The 18,909-nt window shown below is 46.7% G+C and overlaps 1 protein-coding gene across 1 annotated transcript in view; it reads left to right on the plus strand.

The window, feature by feature from the left end:
* The first annotated feature begins 303 nt into the window (after nt 1-303).
* The window catches only part of Srd5a1 (steroid 5 alpha-reductase 1), a 34,442-nt gene continuing 15,836 nt past the window's right edge, over nt 304-18,909 (plus strand). The window contains exons 1-3 of the mRNA XM_034523689.2: nt 304-790; nt 11,142-11,308; nt 16,522-16,623. Of these exons, the coding sequence (XP_034379580.1) occupies nt 510-790; nt 11,142-11,308; nt 16,522-16,623 (550 nt within the window). The 5' untranslated portion in view covers nt 304-509. The remainder of the gene's footprint in view (nt 791-11,141; nt 11,309-16,521; nt 16,624-18,909) is intronic.

The raw sequence follows: 18,909 nt of genomic DNA on the forward strand, positions 1-18,909 counted from the left end.
GGTGAAGGGGCGTGGTTGTTGAGTTGGGCGGAGCGAGATTTTGTTTCAAATGAAGAGGCGGGGTCTTTGCTGTGTAGGCGGGACTTTGTGTACGTTGCGAGGCTGTGGAGCTTTGCAGTGGCGCTGAGGGGGCGGAGCTCCGGCTGCACTCCTCCGAAGCCAATGGAGCTCTTGGCCAATGTGTTGCTCTCCAAAATCTGGAGGGGGTGCGGGCGGGGCTCTGCGGGGCGGGGCTTTAGACTAAAGTGCCCTCCCTCAATGGGGCGGAGCCCTGTGTGGGCGGGGTTTTGTCCAATCGGGCTCCCCTTTGGATTCCGGGCGGGAGGGTACCGTCTAGTGGTGCTAGCCTGTGGTTCTGTCCCCGCCCGAGCAGGTGGCTCGCCCCTCCCCTGGGCAGGTACGCACTGCTGGAGCGCTGGCCCGTGTGGGCTGCTCTGCGCCCTCCTCCTGGGCTTATATGTGGCTCCACTCGGACACCCGGGCATGGAGCAAGCTGCTCGACCTCAGCTATGGAGTTGGATGAGTTGTGCCTGCTGGATGCGCTGGCCTACGTGGAGGGTTTCATGGCCTTCGTGGCCTTCGTGGGGCTCCAGTTGGTGGGCTCTTCCTACGGCCGCTACTCGCCTCAGTGGTCCGGACGCCGAGTGCCGGCGCGACCTGCCTGGTTCCTACAGGAGCTGCCCTCGTTGGCCTGGCCGCTGTACGAGTGCATCCGTCCTGCAGCCATACAACTGGGCAACCTGCCTAACCGCATCCTGCTGGCTATGTTTCTGATCCACTACGTGCAAAGGTAATAGTCTTCTCTCCTGCGCTCGCTCCCGAGGACCCGCGACTCAGAGACTTAATTCTGAAATATATAGGTTTGGCTAGAAAGGGAGGTAGGAAAGACAGCACAGAAATGGTGGAAGTCCGTGTCTCCTCAGGGATAGTGGCACAGTGGTCCCGATTTCTTCTCTGACCATCCGCAAACTCCGCCCTAAGGAGCATCTGCGATGTCACCCAAGCAGGATGATGTTACTGCATTTCTACTGTTTCCCCCTTGGGGAATCTATCCCTGGTAGCGTATCTCATAGCCAGGTGACCTAGCTTCAGCTTGCTAACAACCTACTCTGGAACCACTCTGGACCCCGAATGTGGACTTGAGCAGTTTCAGAGATGTTTTGCTTTCTCTGTGTGAGAGGGTATGAATCTTTCCCAGGAGGTGTTATGTGAAAAATGTTTTAGTGGCCGCCGCAAGTCTGGGTTTTCTAATAAACTGGACTGGACTGTCTCTAGGTCTTATCCCTAACTGGCCCAATGTTTAAATGTTTTCATCGAGATTCTGGAAACTGCACAATAAAAAGGATGCTTCTGTATCTAAGGAAGTTGAGCTCTGTGACATTTGGGACATGGGGAAGTTTCTTACCCGCTCAGATTCTAAAATATCCATTTCCTAGAAAGGCTAGGAAAATCCAGTGTTGTGTTAATAGCCTCTTCTTATATTCCAGTGAGATTTAGTGCCCACAAGTCCATATTGTCCACTATGGGAGTTGATGTTTTGTTTTGTTTGTTTTCCCAAGACTGAGTTTCTCTGTATAACAGCCTGGCTGTCCTGGAACTTACTTTATAGACCAGACTGGCCTTGAACTTGCAGAGTTCCACGTACCTCTTTGCTGGGATTAAAGGTGTGCATAGCCACCACACAGGGCTCGGGAGTTGATTTGATGTGTTTCTTGGCAGCTTTAATGCAGGCATTTTATATGGGGGCACAGTCAACATACAGGGAAGACTGTGTTCTGTGTACCTCCAAATTGTTGATAGAGTATTCCAGAAGCTGAGGAGATGGCTTAGTGGGTGAGTAGTCATTCAAGCCTAAGGACCTGAGTTTGCATCCCACACAAGCTTCCCTGTTAGGGAAATGGAAGGCAGAGATAGGAGAAGCCCTGAGGCTCAGGGGCTAGGTAAGATGGGATACACACAGCAGTGAACAAGTAGAAGCCAGACACCAACAGCTGAGGTTGTCCACACCAACATCTGAGGTTGTCTTCTGACCTACATACGTGCTCTATGGCATACATGCACCTCTCCCCCTCCCCCTCCCCCTCCCCTCCCTCTCTCTTTCCCTCTCCGTCTCCCCCCTCCCCCTCTCTCTTCCTCTCCCTCTCCCCCTCCCCCTCCCCCTCCCTCCTTCTCTACCTCCCTCCCTCTCACATACAGACAAACACAACTACAAAAAAGATATAGTCCATGAAACAAAGCTGTTATCAAAGTGCTTGGTTTATTTTTATGAAAGGCTGGGACATTATTGCTGTTTGAATATCCACTGAACTCTTGATCACGAAAGTACCTCCATAAGAACACCAAAATTTGTGTCTGTGTGTGTCTCCAGTGGGTAAAAGCAGGTCCTGCAAGGCCCGATCCCTTGAGATTTGCAGTGAAGGCTCTGAGAAGAGGGGTGTTCCGTCCCTAGCACTAAGAGAAGAGAGGGGACTCTCAGACTATTAGAATGAGAGTGTATGGGCCATATTAGATTGTACAGCCAAAAAGATTACCAAAAGCAGCCTAAGGTTTACATACAGTATTTTAGAACTAATACTTGGCTTAAACAGTTATAAGGGGCAGGGATAGGGTCAACAGACATCCTTGCAGAAGTTATTTTTGGTGTAAGGTTGTGGTGACCATTGCCCAAGGTTCTGGTATTGGCAGAATCTTGGGATAGATAAGTCTTGTCAGGAACACATGCATGCCAGGCCCTCTGTAACTCCTTTTGGATTTGTCTGCCAGTACTCAGCAAAAGTGATTCTTATTTGAACAGCTGTCACCTTTTCCCCTTTTGATGGAGTACTTCCTCTGAAGTCCGATCTGGTCCTCTGAACAAGGGATGGTAACTGGAGATAAGTGTTCACAAGCACCCTTATCTCAGCCACATCAACAGGGGAAGCTTAGAAGGAGCAGTTCTCATGAGCCCACTGTGAGGCTCTTTTCACTGTTTCGTAGACACTATCATCCCAACGTGCTGGTTCTTACTCGGTCTTGTTAAAATTCGTGCATTTGCAGAAGCTTGTCATGAAGTAGGTACAGAGTTCAGAATGAGGCACAGTGGCAAATCTGCCTTAGCCATAAGCAATGGAATAGGTTGAAGGTCCAGTGGGGATGAGCTGAGATGAGTTGTAACCGTCAAACTGGGCCTCTCAATTTGGAGACTGGGGTCTCAGTTCCCCCAGAGCATCATACAAGGGTAACATGTAACGTTAGTGCCAGCACTAATATCTAGCAGGGAGAATACATGTATCCTAAACGTGTATACAGCACAGGTGTTTTAGTAACATGCTTCACAAATGGGCCACCTGCTCGGCCCCCTGGCAACCTGCTTCATCTTTAGTTTTACTTTGTTTCTTTCTTCCCATTCTGGGACAATCCAGCCATTCAACTGGGGGCTGGGAAGGAACCATTCTACCACACAGAATTCTTTCTCATACAGAAATAACCCATTGTTCTCTTTAAATTTTCTTACCCAAAATTCAGCCGTCATCCTCTTCTGCGCTACCTCTTCTTTTTGATGGTTCCTTTCCACCTTGCTTATATTTCCCTCTTTACCTTCATATCTTGTAAATAATATTATTTTAAAACCCTCCAAGGTAGACAAAATTAGTCTACTTCTCACTAAAAGAATGTCTTATGTTCTTCTCCTAGTTTTCCTACCCACCCCACAAACACTACAGTTTGACCTTTTTTTTTTTTTCTTGTGCCCTGTATATAAGATACTTAGTGACACAGAGCTTGTGAAGACAAAAGTCACCAAGGTTGAAATTCTCTCCTAGACCAGTGTTTGCTGCAAATACATATTTGATCACTGTGAATTTTATAAAGTGGTCATGCATATTGCTACATAATAAATACGTCTTTGCATAGAATTTAACAAGCCCAGAAAACCTAAATTTACATTTAGCTATTGGTGTTTCAAAAATTTTACTTAACTTGGAAATTACTAAATTCTCAATATCCTACCTGCATAAAGAATTGAATTTGATCCCCAGGAGAGGAGAAAGAGGGTGAACATGAGGGCGAAAGGAGAAAAAAGTCCATCTCACTCAGACTTTATTGGAGTATTATATAATTTAGTATAACTGTACATTTTCAACCTATATGAGTGTGGTGATGTACTTACTCCTTTAATACCAGCACTCTGAATTCGAACCCAGAGACCCTGAAAAACATTTTTGTCAACTTATATGGAAAATTCACTTTATTTATTTATGTATTTATTTACTTATTTATTTTTGGTTTTCTGAGAGAGGGTTTCTCTGTGTAGCCCTAGCTGTCCTAGAACTCACTCTGTAGTCCAGGCCTTGAACTCAAGAGATCCACCTGCCTCTACCTCCTGAGTGCTAGGATTAAAGGCATGTGCCACCATGCCTAGCTAGAAAGTTCATTTCTCTATCTTAGTTAGGGTTTCCATTGCTGTGAAGACATACCATGAACAGGGCAACTCTAATAAAGGAAAACATCTAATCGAGGCTGGCTTACAGTTTCAGAGTTTTAGTCCATATGGTCATGGCAGGATGCAGGCAGACATGGTACTGGAGAAGGAGCTGAGAGTTCATCATTTACAGGCAGCAGCAGGAGACTGTGTCACCGGACATAACTCGAGTATAGGAGACCTCAAAACCTGCTCCTACAGTGACACACCTCCTCAATAGTGCCACTCCCTATGGACAAGCATTCAATTACCTAACCTCATTAAATGACATACCTAGGTCACCTGTGAAAAATGAGCTCTCAAAACAGTCATCATCTCAAGTTCAAAGTCAACCTGGGCTACAGAGTGGGACCCGGTCTCAAGAACGCAAAGAACATACAGTGCTGTACTGGGTGGTCCTTTTAAAAACAAAACATTATTTGTAAAGTTGAGCATATTAGTGAAAGGTCTCCTGCCCGGGAGCAAGGAAGTCACTGAAAAGGACTGTCCTTTTGACACACAGACAAGCAGAGATCGAAATGTTGGAAGCCCTGAGGGAATTAAGGCACACAAGGCTGAGTGGGAATCCCTTCCTATCTGTCTCAGAGAGGAGGAGACCTGAGTACATGGGCCTGCAGCCAGGTTGTCCCAACTCGCCATTGGCAGAAGGCTGAGAGGTTGTCAACAGGAAGAAGAGTAGGTCTCTGGGGGGGGGGGGAGAGTCTGCTGAAGTGTCCCTGACTTACAGATGGAGACATGCCTCTTAGCTCCCTGGTGCCCCGGCCCTGGAGAATCAAAAGTGGAGCTTCATTTCCCTAGAATCCAGACACTAGGAGGCCTTAGGTGACATGTCTGTCTCTCTGTGTACAAGAGCCCAGAATTAACTATGAGGTTGGACACGAGGAAGGCAGCGGTTACTCTGGCCTGGCATTCTTTTTCTTTTCTTTTTAATTCTCTAGACATGGTTTCTCTGTGTAGCCCTGGCTGTCCTGGAACTCACTCTGTAAACCAGGCTGGCCTTGAACTCAGAAATCCACCTGCCTCTACCTCCCTAATGCTGGGACTTAAAGGCGTGTACCCCTGCTGCTGCCACCAAGCTTGGTGTGGGACTCTAACAGTTGTTTGTTCTTAAGGTTTTATAATAAAATGCTTCCAAAATGTTTTCTTTTTTAAAAAACCATATGGAAAGCTAGAGCCCTTAGGAGCAGACACTGCCTTAGACTCTCAGCATCGGGACACTTGATTTTAGCTGCTCACGCTTGTGACCTTAAACCCCTCACAGATACTGAGAGCTCTTCCTCGCCAGCCAGGCAAGGGAAAGCATGCCGAGAATCTTGAGCACACCTCTCAGTTTGCCAACAAACTTCAGAACACTTCACTCATCGGATCTGCTTAAAACATGGAATAAAAGAGATTTGGGTTAAATACCGTCTAAAAAAAAATGTTATGTGTCTGAATGTTTTGCCTGCACGTAGGTCTTGTCTGCACCACAACGGTGCAGTACCGGAAATGTCAGATAACTGGAAACAAATGACAGAGGATTACAAGCTTCCATGCTGATGGATCTCTGAACCATCATCTCTCTGGCCACTTCAATACTGTTAACAGTGTTGGTTTGGTTGAGCCATAGTTTGTAAGTCAGCCACAGCTGAGTTGTGTAAGGGATTTTTGCCTTAAAACGCACTTCCCAACAGGTGTGCCTGTGTAACACACAAAATCAGAGAGCTCTTGTTTTTGAATATTAATCACGCATCAGAAAAACACCGATGTCAACACATCCTGACACTGAATTTCTCAGTTTCCAGTGGACTAGTCAGTGGGAATCCCTTCTTACCTGTCTCAGAGAGGAGACCTGAGGACTAGGCCTGTAGCCAGGTTGTCCCTGACTGGCCAGTGGCAGTCATTAAAAGGACTGAGTCCAACTTGCCAACAGGCCTTGCCTGCCTGCCTGCCTGCCTGCCTGCCTGTTCTCTCTTTAAATTACTATTCACCTTCTTTTCAATGCTTTCTGAGTTTAGGGACAAACACTTGTTTACATTTTAGGTAGGCACACTTAAAATGTGTTGGAAAAATCCACACACAATCCCTTGGAATTTAGTAACTGAATTACTGACTGGCCAGTGACAGAAGACTGAGAGTTTGCCAATACTTCGCTGTTTGTCAAACTCTATTAAAGAACAAACAAAACAAAACAGATAAAGCCAAGTGTGGCGGCACATGCCTTTAATCTCAGCAAAACTGAGAAGAAGAGCAGGACTCTGAGAATGGGGGTTAGGGGGTGGGGTCTTAAAGTGTTGTTTGCAGAGTTTTGGGTTTCCATAGCCCTTGTGGCAGACAGTTAGGCTTGTACCAGACAAAGGGATTTTATCATCATCATCATCATCATCATCATCATCATCATCATTATTATTATTATTATTATTATTATTATTGCTTGAGGACAGGGATTTGACCCAGACAGGAAGGTGGTTAGCAAAAATGGAACACCTATTTCATCACTCTAAGCTATGGATAGTGAAGCCAGACAAACCAATATTCTTATTTCTCCTTTTGGAAGTAAATAACAAACAGAGAAGGCTGGAAGTGGAATGCACCTTTGTGGGTGACAGAGGACAGCAAGAAAATACCAGGATGGGTCGTAGGTTTTGCACATTCTGGAGAGTTGAGGTCAAGTGGGTGGGCTTTGGGAAGGCAAATGAGGAGAGAATCACAGAAAGCATTTTGAATGGGCAATTCCTGACTTAGAGGATCAGTAATAAAGTATCCGCCCAAGACAAAGCACTTACGTATTTGTTACTTTTCTGTGGCTTTGAGAAAACACTGGGTGAGCAAGGCAGCACATAGAAGGAAGCACTCTTGACTAGGGATAAGTGTCCCAGGCTTGGTGGCAGACCAAGATTAGGTCACACCTCAGATCAAAAGCAGGAAACAGAATGACCTCAAGTAGCTCATCTCTAAGCTCAAAACTGTCCCCAGTGAGACACTTCCTCCAGCAAGGCCGCATCTCCTAGGTCCCCCCAAACAGGGAGCTAAACCTTCAAATGCTGGACTACGGGAGACATTTGGTCATTCAAACCACCACAGCCAAGTTGGGAAACTGGCTTGAAGAAATGCTCTTCTGTTCACCTGTTCTTTTTGTAAGCTGGCTATTGTGCAAGCCAAGCTTTCGGCCGAGCCTTTTGCAAGTACTTGTTAACAGGCTTACAGGCCTGCTCTCCCTCATTACCTTCCACTTTTAGTTATCTGTGCTTTCATTGTTACTCATATTTGGCAGTGACAGGGTTCCACTATGGCGCTGGCATGCCTGGAACTCACAGAAATCCTCCTGCCTCTGCCTGCAGAGTGCTGAGATTAAAGGCATGTGCTTTATCTGTTTGTTTTGTTTGTTCTTTAATAGAGTTTGACAAACAGCACATTCTGAGTCTGCTATCAGGGCTATCCCAACACTGTCCTTTCTTGGGGTGAATGCCTACACTGTTCAGGATTTTCCACCAATAACATGAGCTGTTTCTTCCTGATGCCTTACCAGGTAGGACTGGCATTCATGATAAATAGTCTGCTGTCTGAAGCTCACACGGTACTGACACATCCAAGGGTTCTGTTTCACCTTTCATACGTACGGGCCTGTTCATGTGTGTATTCTTCCAGGCTCGATGCCATTGAAGACATTCTGAAAACCCGAGGTTAGAAACAAAGGCAGTGCTCCCTAAAATTTTGTTTAGTGTTCTAGGTCCAAGCCTTTGGGTTTGAAGCGACAGGATTAATCCTAGGCAAGTGAGAGAACAGAGGCAGCCCTGCAAATGCAAAGGCCACTTCCAGGGTAGCAGGGGCGGAGCAGCCCCACCGGTGGGGCGGGGCAGAGAACCTGAGAGCCTCAGCCAAGTGGGGACCACCCTGGGCTGCTAGTTTGGTGGCCTGGGCTGCTAGTTTGGGGACTGGTGGCACTAGAGTCCCCGATATCGGTAGCTTTGTTCATTTATTTGTTTTTATTCACTTTCAATTAAAATTAGAATTTAATTAATTAACTTTAATTGATTTAAATTAAATTAGCATTCAGAATCATGAGCAGTTGAATGACCACTCTGTTGGCCATCCTCCGATTGCCCCCTCATCTGTCTCTCCCCCTTCCCCTCTCTCCCTCCCCCTTTCAGCCCCCTTCCTCATCCCAATCTCTTCTGCTTCCAAGTCCCTTCTGTTCTGACGTCTTTTATTTCATGTACCTCATCAATATCTTTTCTCCTCTTCAAAGTCCCTACTCTAGTTTTAAGACCTGTGCCAGTACAGTATGTGTGTGTATATACTATGTCTGTGTATATTATATAATATAATTTTATATATAAAAATAATATATATTTTGATCCATAATATATATTTGATATATATATAATTATATATTTGATATATATAATTTGATATATATATCCATTATATATATATATATATATATATATTTGATCCATCTGTGAGGACGAATATGCAGGATCTGTCTCACTGACTCTTGTTTGTTTTGCTTAACACAAGGATCTCCAGTTCCATCCACTTTTCTGCAAAAGCCATGACTCAGTTTCTTTGTGGACACGTGGGAAACCACTCCAAAGCCCTTGTATTGCCAGGTGCCGTTTTTAAAACCGATGGGAGATATTTGTTGTGTGGAGGAGGCTGTGGGGGAGGGAGAGGTACATGGCACTAGACACATAGGACACAAGCAGTTAGGTAACATTCAGGTTTTCCCAGTAGAAAAGACAAGCCGTCTCCATTTACACCCCCCCAGCATCTGATTTATTTATTAAACAGTCATTCGAACTGTATCCGCAAGTCCTGGAAGTAAACCAGGGTGGAAACAGCATTTGATGCTGCCAAGAGGTTTTTGCAGCCAGTCTGGCAAACTCTCCCTTGTCGGTACAGGTTGTCGTGGGTGGTACAAGGCTGAACGAGAGAGCAGTAGAGAACAGGGTCCCATGGGCAAGGCCCAGGAGTGGTGCTAACCAGTCTAGCCTGGCTCCTGTGTGACACCACCATCACCCTGGGAATGGGAGCCTGCTGTGGTGCTGAAAGCAGGAGGAGGAAGAGAAGGAGTAGTGGCTGGGAGGCAGCCAAGAGTAACCAATGGCAGTAGCTTGTACTCTTTGGAGAGTCTCTTGGACTCCCATGACCAACAACTGGAAGGGAGGTTTCCCATGCTTGGCCCTGGGGGCTTTATTAGATAGTCTATGGCTCTTGAGGCAAGCAAACAATACAACTACTGATGGCAGTCTATGGTATGCAGTTCCAGTGGCACTGTTGGAAAGTTCATGCGATTCAGTTTGGCCCATTCCTTGGTAAACACACTCCATGTTATAACCTTGCAGATGCATTTCTTCCCATTAAATATTGGATGGCAACTCCTGAGTACCCAGACAGATTTTTAAAACATGTCGATTCCAGCTCACGAACCACTGGCAGAGGCACAGCCTGAGTGTGGAAGCTATGCCTTTTGCAAGTTTGCGTCTTGATGTAGATTTCGTGTTGAATTTGGGGCACTGCGGAAAATCGATAAAGCGGTTGACGTGACTTTAGATTCCAGTAACCTTGACATTAAACTGTGGTATGTTTGCACATTGATGCAGAACATTGCCTCTGAAGTTGCTGATGAATCACGGAGATAATTATCAAGACTGCAGAAAAGCTGTTCCTAGAAACCCCGCAGAGCTCACCAGGAGTCTGACTGTTCTTGCTCAGTGTCTGTGTCTGCTCTGAGCTCAGAACAGTTGCTCCGGATCCCTTTCTGAGCCATCAGACTCCTGTGCCAGAACAGAGCAGCAGGGGCAGCCCATTCCTCATGCTCAAAGTAAAAGGTGGGGGAAGCCAGGACACACTGGATCTGCCGGTGGGTGATACCCTTTCTAATCCAGCAGATTAGGAATATCAGATGCAGCAAGCAAGAGGAACGAACACAGAGACAGAGTAGCACTTCACACTCAAAAGAGTCCCAGGCAGTACTTGTGACTGGTTCACACATTAGCGTGCAACTTAAAACCGAATTGGAGAAAAGTAGCTGTCTGTGATTCCATATCCTGGAGACGTTGCCACTCACAGAGCGTTGCCCCACTCCAGCGCACTACTTAATACCTAGAAACTCTGCGGCCTTAACCCAGAGTGCTCAGGATGTTTACTAGTCTTCTCTGTGTCCTAATCTTAATTTGCTTTCCTCTTTTTGAACCTGTAATCCTGGGGATTAAACTCAAATTCTTATGTTCATAAGACAAGTACTCCGCCGACCAAGATACTCTTCTGGCCACCAGTAAACTGCATTTTAACAGGCATATTTTCTTTTAAAACTTTTATATTTTTTAACTTATTTTCATGACTTTAAATGATGTGTACGTGTGTCTGTCTGTGTTGGGGTATGCACGTGCAGACAGAGGCCAAGGCGTCAGGCTGCTTTGGAGGTGGTTTTAAGGACGCAGGGATCTGTCTAGTTTTCTCTGAGTCGGTGTATCTGTTTCATGTTCTGTTTGATTAGAATCCTGAATACTGTGAGTGGTGAGCATGACTGAAGCATAATTAGTCCTTCATCTAAAAACCCTGGTTTCAGCATAGAATAAATCCACAGAGTGTGAGCCAAGGGTGCCATTTGTACAAGACAAACCCAAGTCATGTAAACCTGCGACACAAAAGCAGACCCTGAAGGTCTCAAGTTTGTTTCTTCCTTGTGTTTCCTAAGGACGCTGGTTTTCCCGGTTCTGATCAGGGGAGGGAAGCCCACCCTGCTGTTCACCTTTGTCTTGGCCTTCTTGTTCTGCACCTTCAACGGCTACTTACAGAGCAGATACTTGAGTCAGTTTGCGGTGTATGCTGAAGACTGGGTGACCCATCCCTGTTTCCTGACAGGTGAGTTCGCACAGGTCAGCCTTCCCTCTTCTGCCTCACAGGCTTCTATCAGAGGGCCCACATTAGAGAGGGAACCACAAGTCATGTGATCTGTCCTCTTCCTCCTCCTCCTCCTCCTCCTCCTCTTCCTCTTCCTTCTCTTCTTCCTCCTCCTCTTCCTCTTCCTCTTCTTCCTCCTCCCCAGGGGGTCCAAAGGGTGAGGCTATCCTTGATTGCTCAGGCCCGGCCAGGAGGCCTAAGCCAAGTACCTTGATCCTCTTGCTCCTTAAGTACAGTGGAGTGATATGGAGAATTTGAAAACAGCAGCAAGCTTCATACAGCAGGGTGAGGGTGCCTGGTGATGGGATGGCTGCTTTTGACTCATCTGTCTGTGAACCCAGAGCTACGAATCAAGAATGACAAAAGTCGTTGCTTCTCTCCATTGCTCGTTCTTGCTCTCTCAAATGCATGTTTTTTATTAATTTTTTTGAGAATTTTATACATGAGTATTGTATTTATAATCTCTCCCCCTCTCCTCTGAGTCTCCCATGTCTCCCCAACTTCCTCTCAGACTCATGACCCCTTTTTCTTTAATTATTGTGAGACATATGCACACACACACAGGAAACAGACTGAGCATCTAGTGTGGCTTGCATGTATATGTGTTTAGGGCCAACCACTTGGGACTGGATGACCTAACATGATGCTAATCCCTAGAGAAAGTTGGTCCTCTGTCTCTCTGAGGCCATTGGTCGCCCACAGGCTCTTCATCTTGTGAAATTACCCCCAGCCACAGTGGCATGCCAACTGGTGATGTCATCATGTAAGTCTTTGTTTAGGTAGCCATACTGTTGAAATTTCATGGGCATGCCTTCCCTGTCATGTCTAGAAGGTACTGTGTCACAGCAGATGTCCTGGGCCCCTGACTCTCAATCTCTATCCCCCCTCTTTCTTGTTATTCTCTGTACTTTGATTCTCGGGTGGTTGGGTTCCAGATGTATCACTTCAAGTTGGGTCCTGCGCCCCTCAGTTCTCTGCATAGTGAGAGCTGTAGGTTCCTGTAGTGGCGTCTGCTGCAAGAAGAAACTTCCTTGAGGAAGGATGAGAGCCACAGTTAGCAGGCTGGGTTGGAGCACAGGCTATGTGACCCTGAGTAGGCCTGGGTCTCAGATAAATCAAATGAGTCATTGTGTAAATTCTGATAACATCCTTTCTGCCTGTGGGTGTAGTCACTGTCTGAAGCAGCTCCTGGAACCTATCACCTAGAGGCACCTTTGCAGTTGGTCTCCAATCTGAGCTGCCTGTCAACTGTTTACAGACCTCTCAATTTCCTCGCCATTAAATGGAATGACAAGGAAATAGCAGTGACACACCCCCCAGGGAGGGAGCCAGATCCCTCACCTGTGTGGATTTCCTGCAGTGCATTGCTTGGCATACTGCCAGAAGCAACATTATAACAGAAAAACTTCCCCTAGCCATAACTGTTGTGCTCAGTCTGAAAGATTTGCCACTGAAGTAACAGAGGAGGAAGATTCTCTGAACCGCAGTGATGGGGGATGTGGGTAGAAGGGCTTTACCACAGAAATGCACAGCCTGTTGCTGTCAGTGTGTTCAATGAGGCTGAGGCAGAGGGAAGCTTGTAAGAGCAAATGAAGGGTAGTGTGGAAGGTATTTACAAAGACAGCAACGGTGTAGGGAGTTAGCCTCAACTATTTCTGAGGCAGACCCCTTACAGATACATCTAGAAGGTGCAGTGTCTGCCAGGTAGGGCTGAGTAAGGTTCTGGCAGAACCTGTGTGGTAGTTCCTACATGTGTATACACATGCTTCCCCAGCACCACCCCACCCCCACCCCCGCTCTATTATTCTTTCATATATACATGCTCCCCTGTTCTACTCTTCCTACATATATATACACACATGACCCCCTGTTCTACGGTTCCTATATGTATACATGCATGACTCCTGTTCTACTGTTCCTACATGTATACATGCTTGCCCCCATTCTACTCTTCCTACATGTATATATGCATGTCCCTGTTCTACTGTTCCTGCATGTATACATGCATGACCCCTATTCTACCATTTATATAGATAGATAGATAGATAGATAGATAGATAGATAGAGATATAGATATATATATATCCCCTGTTCTTTTGTTCCTACATGTACACATGCATGCCTCCTGTTTCTACTGTTTAAAATACATGCATGCCCCCCTCTCTATTGCTCCTACATCTCTATCTATCTATCTATCTATCTATCTATCTATCTACATGCATGCCCCACACACTCTACTGTTCCTACACGTACACATGCATCCGCTCTCCCAGCTCTGCTTCCTTATTTATTATAGTTAGGTTTGGCAAAAGTGGACCCATAACTCTGGTACTGTATCAGTTATTACTCTCCTTACTTTGACAAATATAAAATGAAAGCAGCTTAAGGGAGGAAGGGTCTATTGGGGCTTACAGTTTGAGGGTACAGTCCGTCATGACAGAGGAGGCATGGCTGCAGGAGAGCGAGGAGGTGGCTAGTCACATTGAATCCACTGTCAGGAAGCAGAGAGAGATAAGTGCTACAGCTCAGATCAAGTTCTCTTTCAGCTCGGGACCTTAGCCCATGGAAGGAGCCACCATATTCGAGGTGGATCTTTGAACCCTAGTTAGAGTTGGAAGGAAGGGACTGCATCAGAACTGAGCTCCAAGGACCTGCCCAGGCACTCTAGAGCCTGTGTGCTCCTCGGGACCCTCTCAGATACATCCCGAGGTTTACTTCTTCCTCGTTGCAATGCTGCATTTTCATCTCCATCTCCATTCTGAGCAGCGAGGAGCAGCCACAGCCTGGATACTCTCCTGTCTTAAAATTCCTTCCACCAAACAAATGAGGCCACTTCTTTTGAATTCAGTCCTGTTCCAGTTCTCAGGACATTGGCAGAATGCTGCCGGTCTTGGCCACAGTGTAATATATATGGCTTCTAGCCCAGTTCCTGATAGGACCTGTGTTCCCCTCTGGGATAGCACGAGGCAGGTCTCTAGTGTCTTAGGTTTCTTTTGGGATTCTGGACTTCTGAACTCCCACCAGGATGGGCCAGTAAGTTCTGCTTGCATCTTTCTATGACTTCTCAAGCATGGACTTCCAACTCCCACAGTCCCACTGTGAGCCAGTTCCACCTGAAAGAAGCCTGGAGGTCAAGGTTACCATGGCAACCAATGGCTGCACCCCTCCTTCCAGTTTCTGTTGGTTATTTTTCTCCATGCTCTAACAAAAATCACCAACTGAGAGGACATTGTATCCTGCTAGGGAAGGCAGTAACTAGTCATGCTGTGTCAGCAGTCGGGAGGCAAAGGGACGTGAACTCTGCTACCCGGATGGCTTTCTCCTTTTAATTTAATCCAGGACCTGGGCCATGGAACAGTGCATCTTCTCAGTCCCAGTAACCTGTGCAGACTTGCCCAGATAGATGTTTGTCTCCTCTGTGTTTCTGGATCCTGTCAAGTTGACAATCATTTTTTAATCATCTCAGATACATTTTTTTAAAGCTTTTAAAATCCTGCAAGTTAAATTCAGTGTGTCTTGGATGCACACAAATGCTGGTTTTCTCCCAGTCTCAGCGTTGAGTAAAGCTAGTCTCTCAGAAGAGAAATGGGGTAAACATGGGATCCGGATGGTCTGCTTTCCTTTGTGACTACTTAAAAGCCAAACCACGTAGATGTAATATCCAAAATCCAAACATAAGAAGAACTAGTGAGTCCACTTTAATCATCAGGATTCAGGACGACTTATCACAGCATTTGATATAATTAGGAAAAGCATGACATGACTTTCCCAGTGGCAGTATCAGGTTGAGAAAAACCAGGAGCCTGTTCCAAAGGGTCTGTTTATTACTACGAGAGAGCATCCTGTGTCCTGGCAAATCCAACAATTTGCTGAGTGCACACAGTGCTGATAACAGTTGCAACACCATTTGGCCTTCACATGTTTTAATATCTCAGAAAAATCAGATTTGCCTTTTGATATCAGAGTAATTTTTTTTGTTGTTGTTGTTGTTATAAGGCAGAGTTTTGACACTTGGCCTTCCCTGGTTGAAAACAACTGATGTGATACATCTGCTTTCCATGATGACCGCTTCCGACAGCCTCTTTCCTAACCTCCATGCAGAAGCAGACATTAATGTATCTTTATTGAAGTATCACGCTCCACTTCCTAAAATGAAGAACACTCCTGAGGACTCTAAGAGACATCCCAGGGAGAAAGGCCTCATAGGTGCTGGTTGGGAGCCAGTGAGAGCCATGTACTTTGTAGCCTCTAGGGACAGAAGCTAAGGGGATGATGAGTGGCCGAGTGACAGAGGAGGGCTGACTGAGGGGCTGGGAGCAGGTTAATGGGGTGAAAGCCAGGGACGTGCACTACAGAGCCAGAAGGGAAGGGAAGAGGAGCAGTCACGATCCTTGGATCTATGCCTACTATCCAGGGGTAGGGTGTGTAGCCAGGACGTATGTGCCTTTCCTTATAAGGAGGGGAGACTGTCAGCATTTCCTCATGCAGTTTTCCTGAGGAAAGGGGGAGATAAACATACGTGCTGGGCCAGGTCATAAGTGCAGGGCCATTGCCCTGCCCAGGTCATACGTGCAGGGCTATTTCCCTGTCCAGGTCATACGTGCAGGGCTATTTCCCTGTCCAGGTCATACGTGCAGGGCTATTTCCCTGTCCAGGTCATACGTGCGGGCTACTTCCCTTGTCCAGGTCATACGTGCAGGCTAGTTCCCCTGTCCAGGTCATACGTGCAGGCTAGTTCCCCTGTCCAGGTCATACGTGCAGGCTAGTTCCCCTGTCCAGGTCATACGTGCAGGTTAGTTCCCCTGTCCAGGTCAGAAGTGCGGGCTAGTTCCCCTGTCCAGGTTATATGTGCAGGCTAGTTCCCCTGTCCAGGTCCTAAGTCCTGTTTTCTGTTCCTAGTTCCCCTGTCCAGGTCCTAAGTCCTGTTTTCTGTTCCTGTCATGGTAAAAACACAGACTGAGACCATGAATCAGGTCAGAGTATTTGGGGTAGTAATGGATGTCCATAAGCATGCTCAAGGAAACAGCCAACTGCCACAGCTCACTCTGGTGTGTGTGGAGTTGCCGCCAGCCACACTGACACCGATACAAAGGATCGCGGTGTGCTGTTCAGCTGAGCATGGCTTTCTTAAGTCCTGCCAGTTATTAACTACAATCATCTTGTTTATTCTTCAGGTTTTGTCCTGTGGTTAGTGGGCATGGTGATAAATATCCACTCAGACCACATCCTGAGGAATCTGAGAAAACCAGGGGAAACTGGATACAAAATACCCAGGGGTACGTACTGAGGAGGACCTTTCCGCAAAGTTGCTTTGCACGCTGCCCACCTGCCTTCTTTTCTCAGCTCTGTGAACTCACAGTGCAGCAGCATTTACTGACTGAAAGTTTTCATCATGAACCACAGTTAGGTGTGGCTTCTGGGAAGATGAATTAGAGGTGGAGGCTGTCAGTGTTTGGAGGCTGGACAAGGAGGACTTTCACGCCACTCTGGCACTTCCTGTCCGGCACTGTGATGGAATGGATGGCTTCTTTTATCAAATCTCCCTCTTTAAAAACTATATAAAATACTGAATGAGATATTTTGTTGTTGTTGTTTAGAAAAACAACCTTTAAAAATATATTAAGTGTACTTCCCGGAAAAGCAGTCACGTGCCAGCATCTGCATGTATGGTGGAGTTCAAAGAATAGTGTGACCATGTATGACCAGTACCCCTTCCTGCTCACTTATAGCTCAAATCCATGCACTGACCTGGCTGAAAAGTCCCAGGGGCACCTGCCTTCACCACATCTGTACAGCCCTCACTGCAGTATCATGCCCATAGGAAGGGATGTTCAAAAGTTGTGGGTCCCACGAGGAACTAGAGCACCGTGCACAAGAGTTCCACCAACCCTGAGGACCAGATAGGGGCAGGTTTTAAAGCGGAGGTGTCACTGATGGGTAAAACTAGGAGAGTTTTGTGGAGGAACCTAAAACATTGATAGAGAAAACACATGAGGTTGATTAATAATAAAAAATAAGATGTACTCCCCCCCCCAAAAAAAAACCCCCAATAAAATAAACCGCTTCAAATTTCAAATCACTGCCAACTCCCAAGAGCCAGGAAACAGCAGAGCCAGCCCAGAAGCTCCAGTCACGTGATAGGCTGCTTTGTGACTTTTCCTGAGACGGTATAAACAACTAACTCTTCCCCTAAGGCAGGAAGAAAGGATTCTACTCCAGTCTAGAGAAGTGAGCCAGTAGGTTGGTTGGTGTGGCTTATGGGACCACGGGTGACTCAGAGGCAGCTGGGCCCCCACAGCCCACCCCAGCCCAGGTAGTGACTCACAAAAGCCACACTGATGGAATACCCTGCCTGACTTGCCCACTGGCAGCTTGATGGGTCAGACAGTCTCTCCTCCCCTGCAGTGATGATTGCCGTTCTAGCTTGAGAGGTACCCTGTCAACCCTACCGATTTCAGGAGATTCCTTAGCCATGTAAGCGTTGTGGGGCAATTTCCCGGTCGCATGCCCTCCTCTGTGTGCCAGGGTTTCAGCTTGAAGGAGATAGCAGCACAACTTGGGCATGGTGGGGACGAGAGCTGAGGGATGGGAGAGGGTCGTTGAGGTTGTGAGCTCCACAGCAGTGTCTAGTGCGGCTCTCCAAAAGGAGATCATGGGCACTGCCCCTGCCTCCTGCCTCCCATTCACATCTGCATGAGAAGACCTTGATCCCAGATGTGGAGACGCGATGCAGGGGACAGAAGAAGGATGCACCAAGTGCCCAAAGCCACAGAAATGACAGGTCCAAGAAAACACCAATCTGAGAAACGTGGCACACCTCTCGTGACCACAACCAGTTACTGATCAGAGAGTAACTCAGGAGGAAGGATTGTTTTGGCTTGTAGTTGAGAGGGTACCGGGAAGCATGGCAGAATATCATGGCTGCAATGCCTCGCCTTGGGGATCAGGAAGCTGAGAGATGTAAGAGAAGTCAGGAGTGGACTAGAAATACTCTTAAGGTCTACCCACCTTGTCAACCATGTTCGCCAAAAGTTCTATAAGCTCCCCAAATGGTACCAGGAAGTGGGAACCAAATGTTCAAACACATGAATCTATGAGGATACTTCATATTCACTGATACTCATAACTCATAAAGCCCAGAGATGGCAGGATCCCAGGGGAGGGTCCTACCTAGCCAGCGTGGTCACATAGAAGCCCAGAGGTGTCCCACCCATGGAGATTCCATTCAGACCTGTGTCCCTTTCCCTTCAAGTTTCTTCTTTTTCACTCAACATTTTCACCGTGTATTCGTGGCTGGCTTAGAACTTCTTCTGTTGAACAGCCTACTCCCAAGCTCACAGAGATCCCCTGCTCCTACTTCCCAGGGACTGGTATCAAAGGCATGTCCCATCCTGCCCAGCTTCTCTCATTTCTTGATGCCAGTTGTGTCCTAACCTAACATATTAAAACCTGAAGATCAAGAAAGAGAAAGTGAGGAGACCTTCACAGTCACTATTGAGGAAACAGCAGTGAAACCTGTCTGAACAGGAATGCCTCCCATGGAGCAGAGAAAGATGCAGGTA

This window comes from Arvicanthis niloticus, chromosome 19 (genome assembly GCF_011762505.2).
Source record: "Arvicanthis niloticus isolate mArvNil1 chromosome 19, mArvNil1.pat.X, whole genome shotgun sequence".
Classification (NCBI taxonomy): Eukaryota; Metazoa; Chordata; class Mammalia; order Rodentia; family Muridae; genus Arvicanthis; species Arvicanthis niloticus.